Below are 17,674 nucleotides of genomic sequence, written 5' to 3'. Positions count from 1 at the left end.
TCCGGAGCGCTAACCCGGCCGCGCGCCCCCGCGCATGCGCACTCCCCAAAGCGGCGCCGGGCAGAGCGCCCCGCGCATGCGCAGTGCCCCCGCTCCCGCGCGATGCTGCCGCTGCCGCCGCGGCTTCACCTCCTGCTCCGTGAGGGGCTCCCTCAGGATCCCCTTCAGGATCCCCCATCCCAGCACCCCTCCCAGCGCCCTCAGCCCACGCCGCCCTTCACCTTCGCCCCCCGCCGCCTCCGCCTCGGCCCCCAACACCCGCTCTTCGAGGTGAGGCGGCCCCGCGCCCGGCGAGCCCCTCGGGGCTGTGTGGGGGCTGCTCCCAGCGCGGCTTCCCCCGGAGCAGAAGGGTTTGCGCTGTGTTATGCAGCTCTGCCCGCCCGCCCACAGCCGCTCTCTGCTCCTCTCTAGGATGGGGACGTGCACAGGCACCTCTACCTGCAGGGCGTCCTCACCAGCCTCGAGGAGGTGGCCGAGAGACCCAAGTAAGTGAGGCAGTCTCGTCGCCATAGCTGCGGGCGAGCTCTGAGTCCGTCTGTCATGGAATCGAGGAATGGTTTGGGTTGGAAGGGTCCTTAAAGATCATGTCATTCCACCCCCCTGCCATGGGCAGGGACATCTGCTATTCCAGGTTGCTCCAAGCCCCGTCCGACCTGGCCTTGGACACTGCCAGGGCTGGGGCAGCCCCAGCTTCTCTGGGCTGCTGCAGCTGCCACAGCTCCAACCGGGAAGGCTCTGCCTGGGGGAGAATCTTGGTTTTGCTCTTGTGTTTAAAATCCAGGAAGTACTTTTGAGTGTTGTGTGAGGTTCACCTGTGGATGCTGCTTAAAAAAGCATTGGCACAGTGTTGTCATCCACAACTGCAACTTTTAGGTCAAACGGCTGATTTATTACCTTACTGCTTGTTTATTCTTCTTCAAAGCACTATTTAACAGGAGGATGATCTAGATGATCCTGAAGCCATAATGGCCAATAAGTTTCCGATGGCAAGTAAGTTTCCAATTGACAGCACCATAATGATCTTCATTCCATTGCACCTGGCATTTAATTTTAAGTATTAGTCACAAAAAAATGCCACAAGTACTGTGGCTGCAGGTGTGGGTCTAGTGGAAGGTGTCCCTGCCCATGGCAGGGGGTTGGAATCAGATGAGCTTTGTGGTCCCATCCAACCCAAACCATCCTGGGATTCTGTGATAAAGTCATCTAGAGGGGACATTTGCAGCTGAAATTAAGGCTCTAATTTAGCTTAAGGCGTGGATGTCCTGATTTCCCCACAGGGTGTCTGAGTTCAGCTGCCACATCTCCGGGTGCAGCCAGGTGTTTGACACGCTGGAGAGCTACGAGCACCACTACAACACCCTGCACAGGAATGTCTGCTCCTTCTGCAAGCGCTCCTTTCCCTCGGGGAATCTCTTGGATATCCACATCTTGGAGTGGCACGACTCCCTCTTCCAGATAATGGCTGAGAAGCAAAATATGGTGAGCTGCCATGCCCAGCCCTTGCCTCGTGGTTGGTGTGCACTTGTTTTTTCCAGTGATGTCTTTTTTTCTTTCTCCTCCCTGCCTTTCAGTACCAGTGTCTGGTGGAAGGCTGCACGGAGAAGTTCAAGAGCAGCAAGGACAGGAAGGATCACTTGGTGACCGTGCACCTTTATCCTGCTGACTTTCGCTTTGACAGGCCCAAGAAGGTGAAAAGGTAACTGCAGAACTTTCCTCCCATCCTGCAAGGAAAGCATGAGGGAATTGGGATTGTTCAGCCTGGAGAAGAGAAGCTCTGGGGTCACCCAGTTGTGGCCTTCCAGTGCCTGAAGGGGCCGACAAGAAGGATGGAGAGAGACTCTTTACAAGGGACGGAGTGCCAGGACAAGGGGGAATGGCTTCCCACTGCCAGAGAGCAGGGATAGATGGGATATTGGGAAGGAATCCATCCCAGTTGGACTTGTTTCCTCATGAAGTACCTTTGATTTCCTTGGTTCTGGGCTCACGTGGCAGCTGCTGAGCCAAGATGTAAAATTTTGTCTCTGCAGTGGCTCCAAGCACATGAGCTCTCCTGCAGAGCAGGGCGCCAGCGTGCCCATGGATGTGAGCGTGGAGATGGCAGAGCAATTCCAAGTGAATCCCACGGAAACAGGGCCTGAGGAGAACATGGAGATCTCTCAGCCTGCAGCCAGCCCTGGCCCCTCGCTGCCGGAGAAATGGCTCTACAAATCCAGGTGTGTACCTTGGCCTCCACGGGCACAAGGGGCTGGGACCGCTCCATCTGATCAGTGCTGTGCAGCATCACTTGGGGTGTTCCTGTGCTGAAGACAAAGCAGCCAGGAATCCCATGTGTGCTTCCAAAGCCATTTTTTGAAAGAGCAAAGTGTAAGGAAGGGCAGAACGTGGGTGTGCCGTGGAAGCTGTGTTGGTCTACCCACCTGATCTCTTCCCAGAGCATTGCAGGATGCTGCTTCTGCTCTCCTGCTCCTCATAATCAACCACTGCAACTGCCCAGGTGGTAACACTTAACACCTGGCTGTAAAGAGGGGAGAGGCCTCCAGAATGGGAATGTGCAAAATACACAGGAAATCCAACCAGTATTTCACCCATTTCTTAAATTATTTGGTGATTTACAGGTCCTGCTCCTCCCATACCTTGCTCTTCCCTCTGGAAGCTTAACCTCTGGGAGATTAAACTGCCACACAGAGCATAAAACATCCCAGTGAGCCTGTGAGGGGTGGGCTGTTAACATGGATTAAAGCCTGTCTCCCTTTCCAGGATCCCATCCACAATTTGCTTTGGACAAGGTGCCACCCGAGGATTTAAAGGACCAAGGAAGAAAGTCTGAAGGTCAGTGCAGCAGATTTGTGCAAGATGAGCAGGCGTGGAGCCAGTGCCACCAGGGATACTTCCCACTCCATGGAATAAACCACCCAAACCACTTAAAGCTCTGCCAGCATTTGGGCATGGGTTCCTGATGTCAAACAGAACCGGTACCAGCTGAGTTAAGAATCCCCAAAATTTTAGGAAGGGGAACCCAGAATGTGTGGTGAAGTGTTAAGGAGACTGTCCTGCAGCTGAGACTGCATAGGATTGGGTGTTTTATTTTTTGCCTCTTGGGGAAAAAAATAGATTCAAGAAGTTATGAGATGACAACATGACTGTATGGATGCTGGAATCACTTGGGAAAAGAAAATGGGGGGAAAAATACCCATTGGTCCTTAGTTCTGGCTTTCTCCATCTGGCTGATGTCCCCTCTGCACCCCAGCACCTGCTCTGAAAGGTTTTTCTGGGCCAGGAGGAGCATTTCCACAGGGGGCTAAAATAAAGTGACTTCGAACCAGGTGAAAGAATAAAAGGAATTTTTACAGAATTGCTCTGCAGAGAATTTAAGTGCTGTTTTGAAGCCCAGGCAGAGTCAGATGTGTGGAATGAACCTCCCTCCCTTTGCTGCAAATGCTGCCCGAATCAGGTGGGGATGGAGGTTGTTCTCCTTGTTGCCTTTCCCTTCCTTTGTAATCTCATCCTCCTGGGAAAAACTGGAATCACTGAGCCAGTGGCCTTGGGGTCCTGGTGAACCCTGACACTCAAAAATTGTGCACAAGAGGAAAAAAAGAGGTTTCTGGAACAATGTTCATCCAAGAAGCTTAGGACCTACAATAGCAGATTTTCCCTTCCCCCTCTCTGTGAGGAATAGAGGATCAAAGGGGCTTTGAAAAATCCTTGCAAATGGGAGCAGGGAATGATGTTTACGGAGATATAGGAGATTTCCCGGTGACTTTTAAAAAGCTTCACTCTTGTTTAAAACTCAGCCAGCTTGTCCAGCCCTAATCCCTGCTCCATGGGCTCTGGAGAGTGCTGTCTCCAGCAGGCAACCCCCACAGCCAGGATCCCACATCTGCCCAGAGTCATCTCTCAGCGGGGACCAAAAATCACTTCCCAACACTAAAGCCCCCGATGAGGCTTTTTCCCTGCACTGGCATACCTGGGAATAGGAAGCGGGCCCCATGGTGCTGGAGATGCCTGCGGGCTTTGGCATGTGATGGTACAAAGGTCAGGCAGCAGCCCAGTCTGCTCTCCCTTATGTGTTCAGGTCCACCAGTTGTGACCTGGGAATTCCCTTTCCCCAGAGTCCAGGGTCCCTGAGTGCCTGCCCTTGCAACTGGGAAACAAATTGAAGTTACGTTACAGCGTCAGGGCTCGTGACTGGCTCTCTTCTGGACCACCAGCTTTTCCCAGACTCCATGGGCAACAAAGTATCTCCCAGATGGACAGTGGCTGTCAAAAATCCTTATTTCAAGTCCAAACTTGAATTTGCCCTTTTTCTTAACACTCTCTGCCATGATCCACACACAGAAACAGGGTAACCCATGACATACGGCAGGGAGAGGCTTTGGGTTCACACAGGCCTTCAGATCTCCAGGGGAAAAGCAATGTATTGGGAAGTAGTGGGGACACTGAAAGTCCCCAAATCACCCGTGTCACTCCTGTTGCAGGAGAGGTGAAGGCATCCATGTGACAGAGGTGGATCCCACGATGCCAGACGTGGAGGAGAACAAAGGGAAGGGTCACAGTTGAGCCAGGAGCGCCTTGACCCCACAGCAGGAATGAGACAGCAGAGAAGGCAGAGTGCAGCCCCTGCCCAGGAAAGAGGGAGTAGCTCCACCTTTTCTACGACATCTGGGACTCCCCACCCTCGCAGAAGCTGCTGGAGCTTTTGGGGAGCAGTGTCAGGAGCGCATCCCCTTTCCCGAGACTGTGGGTCAGCAGGACACCGACCTGCCTGCCCTGGGGAACCCATGAGTGCATGGCAATGTGCCATCACCCTGAGCAGCAGGACCTGCATCCACCCAGGGCCCGAGGGACGCGTGGGATGGGCTGCACCGGGACCTGGATCCACCCAGTGCCACCAGGGACGCGTGGGCCGGGCTGCCACGGGGCCGGGCAAAGTGCAGGGCAGGTGTGGCAAGAGGCAGCCATGGACAGGTAGGTCCCTGCCAGCTCTGGTGGGCACGAGGGGTGGGCAGGGTGGGTGCTGGGGGTCAGGGACAAACTGTGGGCACAGGAACGGCTCATTGTGCCACCATGTCTCTGCCATCTCTTCTCCAGCCCAAGGGCCATGGGGCTCTGCAGCGCCACTGTCCTGCTGGGCACTGCCCTCCTCCTGCTGGCCCCCGGCAGCACCCAGGTGAGCCCCCTCCTCAACCTGCCCTCCTGCTGCCCCCTCTGATGAGAGGACCCAAGTGTGACCAGCAGCACCCCTTGTCTCCCCACAGGCTCTAAGCAGCTCCAGGTGGAAGGACCTGGCCATGGAGCAGGATTTGGCTGAGGAAATGTAAGAGGCGCTCGCATCTGGCTCGTAAAAAACAGTAAAGCAACACCCCAAAATGGGAAGTGTTTCACGGGGAAATGAATTCCCCTTGTTGCTTTGTGCCCCCCAAAATTAAGGAGCTCCCAGCTCCATCTCCTCTCCCCTTCCCTCAAATTATCCAAAATCCCTGGGCATCAAACTCCAGCTGATTTCTCTATCCCTTCTGTGGAACAAATAGTTAAATTGGCCCCTTTGCTCCCTGAGATCCCAACTGCTGCTTCCTGGGGTGTGGGGAATCTCCCCAGGGTCCCTGCACTCCAGTGGGGTGGGATTCCCCTGGGAAATTCTGGGTGGTATTTGGCAACCTTTCCTTGCTGATTTTGCTCCCCTCTTCCAGCATCCTGGGTGTAGGAGCCATTGGGACACCGGAGGAGGGTGAACCAGGTATAAAGGTCTTCTCCAGCAGTGCCTGGGCTCAGAGGGGCCCACCCCAAGTCCAGGCAGGACCAAAAGAGGATCGTGACCACCTCCACCACCCCCAAGATGATGCCAGGGAGGCAAATGCCCGTGTGCCATTCTGGATGCCGTCCCTGGAGGTGCAGAATGGCCCCGAGGAAGATCGTGACCACCTCTACCACCCCCAGGATGATGCCAGGGAGGCTGACACCTACAGGCCACCCCGGATGCTGTCCCTGGAGGTGCAGAACGGGCCAGAGGAGGACCGCGACCACATCTACCACAGCTGAAGGGAGATGTGCCCAGGCCGTGAAATGAGGGGTGGGAGCCACCCCTGGGGCTTCCTGGGGGAATTTGCCCCTCCCTACCCAGCCTTGAGCCTCACCAATAAACCCACTCCCCTCTCCACATCCTGACGGGCCCTCATTGCTGCCAGAAACCTGCTGCTAAGTGCAGGGCCTCCAAACCTGCAGGACCCCCCTGAGGATTACTCCAAGATGCCAGGCAGGTTGAGGATGATTCCCTGGGACAGGAGACTCAGCCCATCATCCCAGCCTCAGTTCAGCCCAAGTGAGGCTGAGGCCAGGCAAACTCAGTGCATTGGTGCCACAGACTGTCCCCTTCCTAGGGGACACGCGGACCTGTGCTCCACAAGGCTGCTTTTGCCCAGCCCAGAGTCGGAGAGCAGCGTGACGGAGCATGGGTGGTCTCAGTGAACCCCAACATTTCCCAGCTAAGGCGGGACCTCGCAGCAAGGACGCCCCATCTCCCGGCAGCACCTAGGAAACCCTTTAATAGCGAAGGCAGAGGTGGTCCCCACTGCTGGCTGTCACCCCGAGCAAGTATCGCTCACCGACGGGTCCCGGTCCCCTCTGCGGGGTAAGGCAGGGGGTGGACGGGCTGCAGGTGGCCGTGGGGACCTGCACCACCCCAGGGACCTGCACCTCCCGGGCTCAGCTGTCGGTGAAGTTGGCCTTGCGCTTCTCCACGAACGCCGTCATCCCCTCCTTGCGGTCGCTCTGGGACAAGCAGAGAGGTGAGGTTTGGGGGGGCTGCAGCAGCCCTGTTGTCCCTCATGCCATGGGGCTGATCCCCCTACTCACGGTGGCAAAGGTGGCATAAAAGAGGCGCTTCTCTGTCCTGTTCCCCTCCGTCAGTGTAGTTTCAAAGGCTGAAAGCAAGGGAGAAGTTGGGGAGACCCCTCTGCCTGGCCTCACAGTCCACCCAAGGGGGTTCCCAGTTGGCCCCCAGCCCCTACCAGCATTGACTGACTCCTTTGCCATGGCAGCCACCAGCTTGGAGTTGCTGGCGATCTTCTCAGCGCAGGCAATGGCTGCATCCAGCAGCTTCTCCACAGGGTAGACCTTGCTGACCAGACCTAGGATGGGCAGTGGGAAGTGGGGGGATGGCTCCTCGCCAGACCCCTGTGGTGCCAGGGCTGTCCCATGCCCCTACCTGCCTCCTTTGCCTCCTTTGCCGAAATCCGGTCCCCGGTGAGGACCATCTCCATTGCCAGCGACTTCCCCACTGCCCTGGTCAGCCTCTGTGTCCCGCCAGCACCTGGGGCATTTAGGGAAGGGAAAGGTTCAGAGAGGGATACCTGGGTGTCCCCACCCCAGCCGGGATGGCAGCCCCTGGCAGTGCCTCCTGCTCACCTGGGATGGTTCCCAGCAGGATTTCGGGTTGCCCGAACTGTGCCTTCTCCCCGGCGTAGATGATGTCGCACATCATGGCCAGCTCGCACCCGCCTCCCAGCTGGGACAGGGGAGGCAGAGATGGGTCAGGGGGTGCCAGGGTGGGGGCAGGGGGTGCAGGGAGACGTGGGGGACACTCACAGCATAGCCATTGACGGCAGCAATGATGGGTTTGCGGACAATGGAGACCTTGTCCCACCCGGCAAGGAAGCCGCTGTTGTAGCACTCCTGGAAGGTTTTATTCTGCATCTCCTTGATGTCCGCGCCAGCTGCAAAGGGAAGTGCAGTGGGACACCAATCCCCTCCAAAGCTTTGGGGGGAGGAGAGGCCCCCGTCCTACCTGCGAAGGCTTTCTGGCTGCCGGTGAGGACGATGGCTCCCACCTCCGGGTCACTCTCCATGGCCTCCAGTGCCCGCCGCAGCTCCGCCATGAGCCCCTCGCAGAGCGCATTGAGCGCCTGCGGCCGGTTCAGCTGGATCAGCCCCACGTTCTTCTGTGCCCCCGTCTTCTGTACCAGCAGGTACTGGAATGCAGCCCCTGCCCGCCGCACCAGCACCGGCCCATTAGCTCATCGGCTGCCGGGCACGGGGCACACCCCCGGACACCCTCGGCAACACCTGGCCACCGTCACTGCGTGCTATTTAAAGGCGACCTTGATGCCAGCGGTCACCGGGAGCCGGCGGGACGTCAGCGGGGGCTTGGCTCAAAGGAGCTCCCGGTGCCACCCTGGCCCGCGAAGATGCAGCCCCACGACCACCCTGTGCTGCTGGGACACTGTGCGTGGTCCAGGCACCCGGTGCTGGGATCTGGCGGACCAGGGACCCCGGTGCCCGGTGCTGGGCCGCAGTGCCGGTGCCCTGGTATGCGGTGCCACTGCCCACACATGGCACAGGCTCCGGTGCCCGGTGATGGACTCTCGTGCGCAGCTCAGGAACCACGTGGAACTCGCTGGGCACATGCCCGGTGCTGGGACCATACCTTGTGCTGGGTTCCGGTGCCCGGTGCCGTGGCCCTGGTGCATAGCCCAGGGACTCCGTGCGCGGCGCTGGGACCGTATGTGGAGCAGGGACGCGGTGCCCGGTGCCATGGCCTGGTGCGCAGCCCAGGGACCACGTGCAGGTCCCTGGGCACACGCCCGCCCGAGTATACGACCGTGCCCAGAGCACGGACGCGGTGCCCGGCGCTGAGCGCCGGGCGGGGCCAAGCCCACCCCCCCCCGTGCCCCCCCGGTGCTCACCGGCGCTGCAGCCCCGCGCGCCGCGGGGGGCGCGGAGCGGCGGCGGGAGGCGCGCTCGGGGCAGCGCGGCGGCGGCGGCGGCGGCGGGGCGGAGGAGCGCGCGCAGCGGGGCGGCCATGGCGGAGCGCGGCGCGGGCCCCGCCCCTCCCGCCGCCGCCCATTGGTGCGGGCGGCCCCGCCCCGCCGCGCGCCCTCCCCATTGGGCCGAGGCGGGCCCGGGGGCGGGGCCGGGACCCCCGGGCCGTGGGAGGGGGCGCGGGTCCGAACCCCCGCCCCGAACGGGGGTCCCGCCGTGCTGCGCCGCGGGGCGCGGGCGGGGCCGGGCCGGGCCGGCGGGATCTGGGCTGTTCAGAGGCGCCGCGGGGAACGGGAGGGGAAGGGGAAGGGGAAAGGAGGGGGGATTCCCCCGCCGCCCCCCGCGCGGGGAGTGGGGGGGAGTGCGGGGGGCGCGGCGGGAGCGCGGCAGCGGGAGCGCGGCCAGGGAGGAGCGGAGAGGAGCGGAACGAGCCGGCGGCATCCCCGGGCCCGGTGAGCCCCGCGGGAGGGGAGGGGGTGCGAGTGTGCCCCGCGGCCGGGTGTGTGCGAAGGAAGGGGAACGCGCGGGTGCGAGCGTGTGCGGGAGCCTCATCCACAGGGGCGTGCGGGAGCATCACCCACAGGATTCTGCGGAGCGCGCGTGTGCGAGTGTGTGCGGGAGCATCATCCACAGGGGCGTGCGGGAGCGTGCGTGTGCGAGAGCATCATCCACAGGGGTGGGGGGAGCGCGTTTATGCAACGCGCGGGCTGCTGCGTGTGCGGTGACACACGCCTGCGCGGCCCCAGCACACGCGCAAGCGGGACACGTCGGTGCGCGGTCCCCCCGCCCGCGGCCGGGCGCGGCTGAGCGGCGGGGCTCTCCCTTCCTGCGGCAGGTGCGGGATGCGGCGGAGCGCGGCGGCGTGCTGGGCGCTGGTGCTGCTGGCCGCCACCTTCTGCGACACGGTGGCCGGCAAGGGTGGGCGCGGCGGCGCCCGGGGGGCGGCCCGCGGCGCGGCGCGGGGGGCGGCCCGCAGCCGGCCGAGGGCGGCCGTGCCCCGGTACGGCTCTGCCGGGGCGGCCCTGCGCGTGGCGGGGGCGGCGGCGGCGGGAGCGGCGGCCGGCGTGGCGGCGGGGGCGGCCCTGCGCCGGGCCCGGCTGTCCGGAGAGCTGCAAGCGGGAGACGGCGCCGAGTACCGCGACGGCAACTGGACGGCGGCCGCCAGCGCCTGGACCTCCGCCGCGCCGGCCGGGACCCCGTCGGGCCGGGCCCTGCCCTGGCTCTGCCCGCTGGCTGCCCTCCTCCGCCGCTGATGGATTTCGGGGGACCTGACTGTGCCCGGTGCACCCACGATGCCGCGAGGACCGGCCGCCCCCCCCGGGGCTGAGCCCCACGCCCCGGGCGAGCAGCGGCTCCCGGGGCAATGGCCACCCACCGCCGGCGGGGCAGGACCCCCGCGGAAGACCCTCCACCACCACCCCTCCACACCGAGCCAGGCCCCGCCGGCTCTGACGGGCACCCCTCTGCACCGCGCCCCTGTCCGTGGCCTCGCCGCGTCTGGAGGCCGAGGAGGCGGCAATAAAGCTGGGCGAAAGCAGGTGTGGCTGGATGCGGGGCGAGGGGCGGGACCCTGGGATGGCCAGCGCCCGGCCCCTGCCCACACAGGCTTTATTTCAGGATGAAGGCTCCAGAGCAGGCCAAGACCGCCCTGGCGGTTTCCAGGTCCCAGCCGGAGGCACCAGCCCTGCCCCAGGCTCCCAGGGGCGGGTACAGCTCTCCATTGGAGCATCACAACAGCGACACCACGGGGCATCCTCTCCCTCCGGCCCCTTGCCCAAAACCGGGAGCAGCTCTGGCAGAGCTGCTTCAATCACAAACCATAGCTCCCTGCTGAGGTGTCCCCAGTCCACACGGCTGCAGGCAGTGCCTGTCCAGTGACAGGTCTCAGTCCAGTGTCACCCTGCCCAGGCGTCCTGCTCGGAAGTCCCGCAGGAACTCGTAGGCAGCAGCTGGGTAGTTGAGCATCATCATGTTGACGTTCCCTGGAGATGGCAATGGATACAGGAGCATCAGCGCAGCCTGGACCTGGCCTGGGATGCCCAAAATCCCAGCCCTGCACCTCAGATCTTCCCGAGCACCCACCTGTGCCTGTCAGCACCTTCACCTTCTGCGTGCGGCCCTGGGTGAGGGCCACGTGCTTGAGCAGGGGCTCGACGTGGTCGCAGGCCTGGCCCAGCCCGTAGCGCTGCACGTACCTGCCGGAGGGGATGGCTCATCGGGGATGCTGGCACCGCTGCCCCCCAATATGCCCTGGAAATGGCATCTCCATCACCCTCTGGGACCCCTCCCTGCTTCCCCGCCAGCTCACCCGAACTGCTGCTGCTTGTTCAGGGTGTACAGGAGGTAGTCAGCCATGACGTCCTCCCCCACGAGGTGATCACGGATAGCTCCTGGAAGAGAGGGTCAAGCCCCAGCTTCCCTAAGCCCTGCTGAGCCCTGGCCAACCCTCCTTCCATCCCCTCACACCCAGGGGTTGTGAGCAGCAGTGTCACCCCAGCCTTGGGTACTGAGCCCTGAGGCCACATTTGGGAATCCCCCCCCCGGCCACAGCCTCCACCTCACCACACAGCGCCAGCTTCATGCCCGTCTCCACATCGCCCAGCTTGGGGGGCAGCACGCCAGGAGTGTCCACCAGGTACATCAGGGGCTTCTCACAGACCTGGCACAGGGGAGGCAGGGCTGGTAATTAGCACCACACGGCTAGCGAGCAAGGCACTGAGCTTGAGTTAAGGTCTTGCTGGAAAGGGGACCTGAGCAACCCTCTGACATGTGCTCTGTGAGCCTGGAGGTCTCCTGGGCGCAGGAGGCAGAGCCCACCCATGGGGACAGTACCTGGATCCTGGACAGCACTGCCTTGGTGATTCCTGGCTCGCCCCCCACCGCAGTGGCCTTGCCTGGGGGACAGACACAGTTATGGACACCCGTGACACCATGCCCACCTCCTCCCCGAGCCCTGGCACCACGCAGAAATACCCTTCTTGAGGTGCAGCCTCCGCAGGGAGTTGATGAGCGAGGACTTGCCCACGTTGGGCACGCCAATCACCAGGATGTTGTGCTCAGAGCTCTGGAAGACAGGGAGACACGGGCAAGGAGCAGCTGGTTACCAGCCACCCACCCCTGGAGCAACAGGCAGCTGCCACAGGGAAATATCCCAGTGTTTGCTGGCACTCCTGGCATATGTGGGAGAAGCCTTGTCCCTTGGCTGGAGAGGGAGGAGACCCTCCCCCTGCTCTGCACTGGGGCAGCCTCACCTCGAGCATCGGGGGCAGTTTCAGAGCACCACAATATAAAAGAGATCTGAAGCTGTCAGAGAGGGTCCAAAGGAGGGACACGAGGATGGGGAAGGGTCTGGAGGAGCAGCTGGGGGCACTGGGTTTGTTCAGCTGGAGCACACCGAGGTCAGACCTCACCGGGGGCTGCAGCTCCCATCTCTGCTCCCTGGGACAGGGACAGCACCCAGGGAGCGGCTGGAGCTGGGTCAGGGCAGGCTCAGGCTGGAGATGAGGGAAAGGTGCTTCCCCCAGAGGGTGCTGGGCACTGCCCAGGCTCCCCAGGGAATGGTCCCGGCCCCGAGGCTGCCAGAGCTCCAGGAGCGTTTGGACAGCGCTGCCAGGGATGCCCAGGGTGGAGCTGTTGGGGTGTCTGGGCAGGGCCAGGGGCTGGATCCATGATCCCTGTGGGACCCTTCCAAGCCAGGATATTCCGTGCATGTGTCTCACCTTGGCCCTGTGGTAGTGTGGGCTCTCAGCCACCAGCCTGGCAACCATGGGGACAACCTGCAGAGGAACGGGGACAGGGCTGTCACTGTGTGCCCAGGCTGGCAGCAGCCACTCGCTTGGTGACACTGTGTCAGGGGGATGTGCACTACGAGGGCTGAGCAGAGGACTTGGACAGCTGGAAATGGAGCAGCCAGCTGGAGCACTGAGGGCTCTCCATGGGGCGGGGAGCTCGCCAGGGAGCAGGGCTGGGCTGCTGCCCCACTACCTTCCTGACGTTGGCATCACGCTGGCAGTCAGTGAAGACCACGTGCGAGCATCCCTGCTGCCTTAGTTGCTCCAAGACCGCCTGGAGGGGACGGGAAGAGGCACTGCTGTCACCTGCCTGTGACTCCACCGCTGCCCCCCGCCCGGCCCTGCCCCGGCGCTCACCGGCTGCCGGCGGGGATCCGCCAGATCCATCTTGTTCAGCACCAGGACGTGAGGACGGATGCCCAGCGCCTCCTGCAGCGCGGGGTTACGGCCCGACAGCGGGATGTGGCTGCGCTAAGGAAGCACGTACTGGGAGATGGGCGGGATGGGGGAGGAGAGGAGGTGGACAGGGGCAAGGGTGGTCTGGAGAGACAGGGGAGAGGCTTCTTCGGCAGGTGTGGAGGATATTCGAGCGTCGTGCACCTCCACGAGGCAGTCGGCGCGGCGCAGCGCCAGGCGCATCTGCCGCAGGCCTGCCGCACACAGCGCAGCGCGGGGTGAGCGCGCGGCGGGCTCTCCGCGGGAGAACTCCACCCGCCGCGCTGCCGCCGCTCACCTTTCGCCATGTGCCGCGGGAACCACGAGGCCACATCGCGGCCGCCGAACTCGAAGCGCTCCCGGAACCCTCCCGGGACCGTCCCCGCTGCCCGCAGCGCTGCCCACACCCGCATGGCTCCGGCGCGACTTCAACGTCACTTCCGGCGCGACCGGAAGCGGCGGCACTCACAGCAATGGCGGAGCCGCTGCCGCCGTCACCGGAGACTCCGGTGGGCTCGACCGCAGCTCCCGGCGGCGCGGGGGGTGCCAGGGCCAGCGGGGGGCCCCCCGCTGGCCCTGGCACCCCCCGCGCCGCCGGCTCTGAGCCTCAACCCGCTCCTCCATCCGCCCCGCAGCCGCCCCCTCCGCCAGGCCCGACGCAGGACCCGCTGGACGACCCCCGCTACACCATCTCCAGCACCAACTGGTATTAACACCGCGGCCCTATGGAGCCACCCCCGCCGCACCCACCCTGCCACGGAGAGGAAGAAGCCGCCGGCGCGGAGGTTTCTCAATAAAGGAGACCGAAGGGCAAAGCACCGGCGTTTATTTTGCCGCCTCACGACTGAGGCGCGGGAACGAAGCCTGGAGGAGCGGGTTGAGCCGCTCGGCCTCTCGCCACCCCGACAGCAGCGCCCCGTGGGTGGTGGAGTAGAAGACGCGGTACGTGGCCTCGCCAGCGAAGAGGAGCTGCAGGGGCTGCGGTGAGGCGGCGGGGTGAGCGCAGGAGGCCGCGGGGTTGTGCTGAAACAGCCTCAGCCCCTTCGCTCCGCATAAAAACCCAGGAGAGGGCACTTTGCCTTCCCTAGGCACCCACCCCGCGCCGTGAGGATGCTGGGAAGCGGTTGGGAGGAGCCGCGTGTCCACGAGTGTTACGGAAGTGGTGCAGGTGACCTGAGCATTGGTGACCTCCCCCACAAGGGGCAGCGGTGCCACCTCCCTGTGCTCCCGCAGTGGCCTGTCCCCACCCCTGTCTGTCTGTCCCTGCGTCCCCTGGGCCTGAATCCTCACCCGGGGGTCGCGGGGGTCCTCGGGCAGGGGCTGTGCCAGCACATCGATGTCCTCCCCCGAGCTGCCGACGGCCACGTAGCTGTAGGAGCCGCGGGTGTAGGGAGCGCTGTGCCAGCGGGACCGGAGCACGCTCCTGGGCGCGGGCAGGCTCGGGTTCCCTGCAGATGGGGGTTAGGGGTGGGCTGGAGAGACCCGCCGGGGCTGCGGGCGGGGAGGGAGGGCAGGGAGGCGGGGAGACACCTGTCATGGTGCGCAGGACGTGGGTCATGGCGCTGAGCACCTCGGCGTCGCTCAGCGTCTCCATGTGCTCCGCCTCCTTCCCCGCGATGAAGCCGCACAGGACGTGCCCGTGCCTGGGGCGGGGAGGTGGGGCTGAGAGCTGCTGCCCAGCGGGACCGTGCCCTCCCTGTGCCCGCCCGCGGCACGGAGAAGGCCTGGAGGATGCCCAACCCCCCCAGCCACCTACTGCTCTGGTGGCTGGAGCACCACGAAGCCGATGAGCTTCTTGAACCAGTTGGCCTCCAGGTCAGCGCTGGGCTCCCCCAGGGGTGACTCGTCCTCCCACACCACTTCCAGGAGCTGCTGCTGGGGCTCCCAGAAAGGCTGCTCGAACTCCAGGAAGATCTTGTTGGTGGTGCCAAAGCCCAGGTGGCGAATGGCTCGTGCTTTCCGCTCGGGAAGGGGAGGCTGGAAGAACTCCTGGTGGTGTTCCTTGAGGAAACCTGCAGCCACAAGATCGGGCAGGCAATGGGGCAGCTCTCAGCTGGGCTCCTAAATGGGGTCTGAGATGCTTTGACCTCCCCGAACCCTTTTCCAACCTCTTCCCAGTGGGAGAGGGGAGGCTGGGAAGGGGTTTAGGCAATCCCTCCCCTCCACTTGGCCCATCTCCAGCCGTGCCAGCTGGTTGGCGGGGACAGGCGGGCCGAGGGAAGGTGTTGGTGTCCTCACCCAGCGGGACAGTGACGATGACGTGGTCAGCAAGGAAGACATCTCCATCCTCGCACTCCACCCGGACGGGGAAAACCCTGGCATCGTCCCATTCCTCACGGAAGGACCCTTGCCACCGGATGGTCCTCACTGCCTTGTTGAGCAGGACGGTGCCCTCGGGCAGATCCGAGAGCAGGCGCTCGGCCAAGCTGCTGTAGCCGCTGTAGGAGGAGTCACCGCTGGGGACGGGCCGGCCCCCGGGAGGCTCCTGCGTGTCCCGCTCCGGAGCCCCGCGCTTACCGTGGGAAGGTGCAGTCCAGGCCGGGCAGCGACACGTACTCCCCGAAGGGCTCCAGGGCCACCAGGTCCATGCTGTGGGTCCCGCTGATGCAGCACTCCAGCTTGAGGCAGGTGGTGAGCACGGCCAGCTGGAGCTGCCGGGCATCCTCCTGGGGCACCGTCCGGGCGATCTCTGCCTGCAAGTACTGGCCCACGCTGGGGCACGGTGGCTTCTTGGACCCCTGGAAAGTGCGGGTGGAGGCCAGGAGGGCGTAGAAGAGGTCGCGGGCTTCGCGCACTGCCTTGGGGCTCAGCACCTTCCCCGAGCTGCCGTAGGTGATGGACGGCATCGGGGGGTGGCCCCCCGCTTCCACCTGCTGGTTCTCCTCGCGGGCGGCCTCCGGGCCCAGCAGGCCGTAGCGGGAGGCCAGGCAGAACACGGGATTTCCTGGTGAGGGGCCGTGGATCCAGTGTGCCCCCATCTCCACCAGCCCCGACGCTGCCGGGAGGGAGGGAGCGGGGGTCACCCCGAGCCACGGCCGTGGAGCAGCCCTCGGGGCGCAGCAGGACGCGGGCGCCACGTGCCCCCGGAACGGCCGGAGCCCGCCCGCTGCCCCGTGCCACCCATGACCGGCTTCTGCCCGGCCCCCGCAGCACCGGCCACCCCCGCCACGCGTCCGGCCCACTCGGGACGGGCCCCGGGGCTCAGGTGCAGCTCCCGCATCCCGGCACGGCCGCCCCCTGTCCCGGCCCGAGCCCGCCCCCCGGTGCCGTCCACCCCCCGCTCCCGGAGCCTCCCCGGCCTCCCCGCCCGTACCGAAGGAGCGGGTGCAGACGCGGCCGCCGGCGCGGGCCGCCGCCTCCAGCAGGCGGAGGGAGCCGTGTCCGCGGAGCCGCTGGGCCGCCCCCAGGCCCGCCAGCCCTGCGCCCACCACCACCACCCGCCGCCCGCCGCCCTCCATGGCCGCCTGCGCCGGCCGGTACCGCCCTCCGCCAACGGCACCGCCCTCCGCCAACGGCACCGCCCCTGGAGCGGCCCGAGCCGCGGCAGGAGCGACGGACGAAGGCAGGGATGGAGCAAGGCACGGGGAAAGGGATGGCGAGAGGGATGGAGGGATGCCCGTGGGTCCCGGTGCAGTGATGAACAGCTGCCTGCACCCACGGAGGGCAGGAGAAAGCCGGGGTGGGAGAGGGGACCTCTCCTGGAGTAGGGGCAGCCCTGGGACCACCTCCCCACCCTCCGGCTCTCCCCATTCCGCTCCTTCTCATCCACCTGACTCCGTGCCCGGCCAGCCTGGCACGGTGGAGGAGCCGTGGCTGCCCATCATCCCGCTGTCCTGCCACACACATCCCAGCAGGGCTGCCCCAAGGGCCAGTCCCAGCACTCCCAGCCCCCCTGATTCCCGAACCTTCATGGATACAATAAGACTCTCCACTCCCAAGGCTGTCTGGCGGGTTTTTTTGCCAGCAAGCGTTCCGGCCGCCTGCCCAGGGGTGGGGTAGGGTACTGGGATGTACTGGGATGCTCCCAGCTGGGACCCTCGGAGAACCCACTGTGCCACCCAGCTGTGCCAGCTGCCTCTGGGGTTACTGTGTCCCTGCTGGCCCTGGCAGCTCCCCAGAAAATATTCACATGCAAGGAAGAGCTGGGGGTGTCGAGCACAGGCTCCTGAAATCGCCTTTGAAGGTTTTATTTTGGAGGGATTTTCCCCACCTCCAGGTTTGCAGCAAGCAGCAGGGTGGGAACACACGGCCTCGGGACATCAGCCTGGCAGCAGCTTCCTGGTGGGGATGGTGGCCCTGCAACCCAGCCCAGGGCGTTTGGGGTCACCATCTCCCGGGGATGAGGGATGATCATGCCCAATGCTGAGCCAAGCGGCCATTCCTGGGGACCTCTGGCCCCCGAGTCCCAGCCCAAACAATGGAGGCAAGTGCCTGGCTTGGCCCAGATGGAGACCTTGCACTTCCCTAGGGACTTGTCTTGGGGAAAAAGGATTCTCCAAATCCAGCCTGAACACCCCTGGGCTGCAGTTTGGGGCCAGAACCCCTCGTTGCATCACCTGTTGCTGCTACCAAGAAAGGTTTGGCCTCCTCCATCCCCTCCACCCCTTTCTGCGCCAGGGCTGGGGGCTGCTGTCAGCCTGTCTCCCACAGCCAGGCTCAACAGGCCCAGCTCCCTCCCACCTCCTCAGGGGCTG

The 17,674-nt window shown here is 64.0% G+C and overlaps 5 protein-coding genes across 9 annotated transcripts; 2 read left to right on the top strand and 3 right to left on the bottom strand.

Annotated features, from left to right (window-relative positions):
* The first annotated feature begins 102 nt into the window (after nucleotides 1-102).
* ZNF511 (zinc finger protein 511) lies at nucleotides 103-6,410 on the top strand. Of its 4 annotated transcripts, XR_011151590.1 has the most exons (8): nucleotides 103-270; nucleotides 412-485; nucleotides 1,278-1,479; nucleotides 1,572-1,696; nucleotides 2,028-2,213; nucleotides 2,758-2,829; nucleotides 4,476-4,965; nucleotides 5,089-5,168. XR_011151590.1 is itself a non-coding variant. In XM_069018877.1 (7 exons), exons 1-6 carry the CDS (start codon nucleotides 103-105, stop codon nucleotides 2,825-2,827), a joined length of 825 nt encoding a protein of 274 aa, XP_068874978.1. In that variant the 3' UTR covers nucleotides 2,828-2,829; nucleotides 4,476-5,096. The 4 variants fall into 4 exon arrangements, 3 of the variants coding, with proteins under 3 accessions (XP_068874978.1, XP_068874977.1, XP_068874980.1); XM_069018877.1 differs by having other exon boundaries at nucleotides 4,476-5,096; XM_069018876.1 differs by lacking the exons at nucleotides 4,476-4,965; nucleotides 5,089-5,168 and having other exon boundaries at nucleotides 2,758-3,352.
* A 103-nt stretch (nucleotides 6,411-6,513) lies between these two features.
* Nucleotides 6,514-8,796, bottom strand: ECHS1 (enoyl-CoA hydratase, short chain 1). The gene is made up of 8 exons (XM_069018875.1): nucleotides 8,679-8,796; nucleotides 7,781-7,978; nucleotides 7,582-7,709; nucleotides 7,402-7,501; nucleotides 7,202-7,306; nucleotides 7,005-7,124; nucleotides 6,850-6,917; nucleotides 6,514-6,765 (listed from the first exon to the last, which is right to left on the bottom strand). Exons 1-8 carry the CDS (start codon nucleotides 8,794-8,796, stop codon nucleotides 6,700-6,702), a joined length of 903 nt encoding a protein of 300 aa, XP_068874976.1. The 3' UTR covers nucleotides 6,514-6,699.
* A 319-nt stretch (nucleotides 8,797-9,115) lies between these two features.
* On the top strand, nucleotides 9,116-10,270 carry SPRN (shadow of prion protein). Its single transcript, XM_069018870.1, has 2 exons — nucleotides 9,116-9,206; nucleotides 9,590-10,270. Exon 2 carries the CDS (start codon nucleotides 9,597-9,599, stop codon nucleotides 10,005-10,007), a length of 411 nt encoding a protein of 136 aa, XP_068874971.1. The 5' UTR covers nucleotides 9,116-9,206; nucleotides 9,590-9,596; the 3' UTR covers nucleotides 10,008-10,270.
* Nucleotides 10,271-10,278: 8 nt separating this feature from the next.
* Nucleotides 10,279-13,401, bottom strand: MTG1 (mitochondrial ribosome associated GTPase 1). The gene is made up of 11 exons (XM_069018869.1): nucleotides 13,279-13,401; nucleotides 13,131-13,195; nucleotides 12,903-13,007; nucleotides 12,739-12,819; nucleotides 12,474-12,530; nucleotides 11,728-11,818; nucleotides 11,587-11,648; nucleotides 11,317-11,413; nucleotides 11,063-11,144; nucleotides 10,837-10,949; nucleotides 10,279-10,736 (listed from the first exon to the last, which is right to left on the bottom strand). The coding sequence occupies exons 1-11, from the start codon at nucleotides 13,391-13,393 to the stop codon at nucleotides 10,639-10,641; spliced, it is 966 nt and encodes a 321-aa protein (XP_068874970.1). The 5' UTR covers nucleotides 13,394-13,401; the 3' UTR covers nucleotides 10,279-10,638.
* A 389-nt stretch (nucleotides 13,402-13,790) lies between these two features.
* PAOX (polyamine oxidase) lies at nucleotides 13,791-16,438 on the bottom strand. 2 transcript variants are annotated; one of them, XM_069018867.1, is made up of 7 exons: nucleotides 16,294-16,438; nucleotides 15,498-15,975; nucleotides 15,219-15,418; nucleotides 14,737-14,992; nucleotides 14,511-14,623; nucleotides 14,271-14,428; nucleotides 13,791-13,958 (listed from the first exon to the last, which is right to left on the bottom strand). In XM_069018867.1, the coding sequence occupies exons 1-7, from the start codon at nucleotides 16,436-16,438 to the stop codon at nucleotides 13,806-13,808; spliced, it is 1,503 nt and encodes a 500-aa protein (XP_068874968.1). In that variant the 3' UTR covers nucleotides 13,791-13,805. The 2 variants fall into 2 exon arrangements, with proteins under 2 accessions (XP_068874968.1, XP_068874969.1); XM_069018868.1 differs by having other exon boundaries at nucleotides 15,219-15,406.
* Between the last annotated feature and the right edge of the window lie 1,236 nt (nucleotides 16,439-17,674).

Source organism: Aphelocoma coerulescens, chromosome 6, assembly GCF_041296385.1.
Source record: "Aphelocoma coerulescens isolate FSJ_1873_10779 chromosome 6, UR_Acoe_1.0, whole genome shotgun sequence".
Lineage (NCBI taxonomy): Eukaryota > Metazoa > Chordata > Aves > Passeriformes > Corvidae > Aphelocoma > Aphelocoma coerulescens.
The sequence above is the reverse complement of the archived record's forward strand: the minus strand, read 5'-3'. Positions and strand labels throughout refer to the sequence as shown.

Bases quoted from the DNA above. Each gene is read 5' to 3' on its own strand.
- PAOX (XM_069018867.1), bottom strand. From the start codon at position 16,438: ATGGAGGGCGGCGGGCGGCGGGTGGTGGTGGTGGGCGCAGGGCTGGCG. The intron at 14,624-14,736 runs GTAGGTGGCTGG...TCCCCGCCCCAG, and splicing joins GTGCTCCAGCCACCAGAGCA to GCACGGGCACGTCCTGTGCG. The intron at 13,959-14,270 runs GTGAGGATTCAG...GCCTCACCGCAG, and splicing joins AGGACCCCCGCGACCCCCGG to CCCCTGCAGCTCCTCTTCGC.
- SPRN (XM_069018870.1), top strand. From the start codon at position 9,597: ATGCGGCGGAGCGCGGCGGCGTGCTGGGCGCTGGTGCTGCTGGCCGCC.
- MTG1 (XM_069018869.1), bottom strand. From the start codon at position 13,393: ATGCGGGTGTGGGCAGCGCTGCGGGCAGCGGGGACGGTCCCGGGAGGG. The intron at 12,531-12,738 runs GTAGTGGGGCAG...GTTCCTCTGCAG, and splicing joins GTGATGCCAACGTCAGGAAG to GTTGTCCCCATGGTTGCCAG. The intron at 11,145-11,316 runs GTGAGGTGGAGG...CCTCTCTTCCAG, and splicing joins CATGAAGCTGGCGCTGTGTG to GAGCTATCCGTGATCACCTC.
- ECHS1 (XM_069018875.1), bottom strand. From the start codon at position 8,796: ATGGCCGCCCCGCTGCGCGCGCTCCTCCGCCCCGCCGCCGCCGCCGCC. The intron at 7,979-8,678 runs GTGAGCACCGGG...TGCGGCGGGCAG, and splicing joins CGCGCGGGGCTGCAGCGCCG to GGGCTGCATTCCAGTACCTG. The intron at 7,502-7,581 runs GTGAGTGTCCCC...CCCCTGTCCCAG, and splicing joins CTGCCGTCAATGGCTATGCT to CTGGGAGGCGGGTGCGAGCT.
- ZNF511 (XM_069018877.1), top strand. From the start codon at position 103: ATGCTGCCGCTGCCGCCGCGGCTTCACCTCCTGCTCCGTGAGGGGCTC. The intron at 486-1,277 runs GTAAGTGAGGCA...ATTTCCCCACAG, and splicing joins GAGGTGGCCGAGAGACCCAA to GGTGTCTGAGTTCAGCTGCC. The intron at 1,697-2,027 runs GTAACTGCAGAA...TTGTCTCTGCAG, and splicing joins AGGCCCAAGAAGGTGAAAAG to TGGCTCCAAGCACATGAGCT.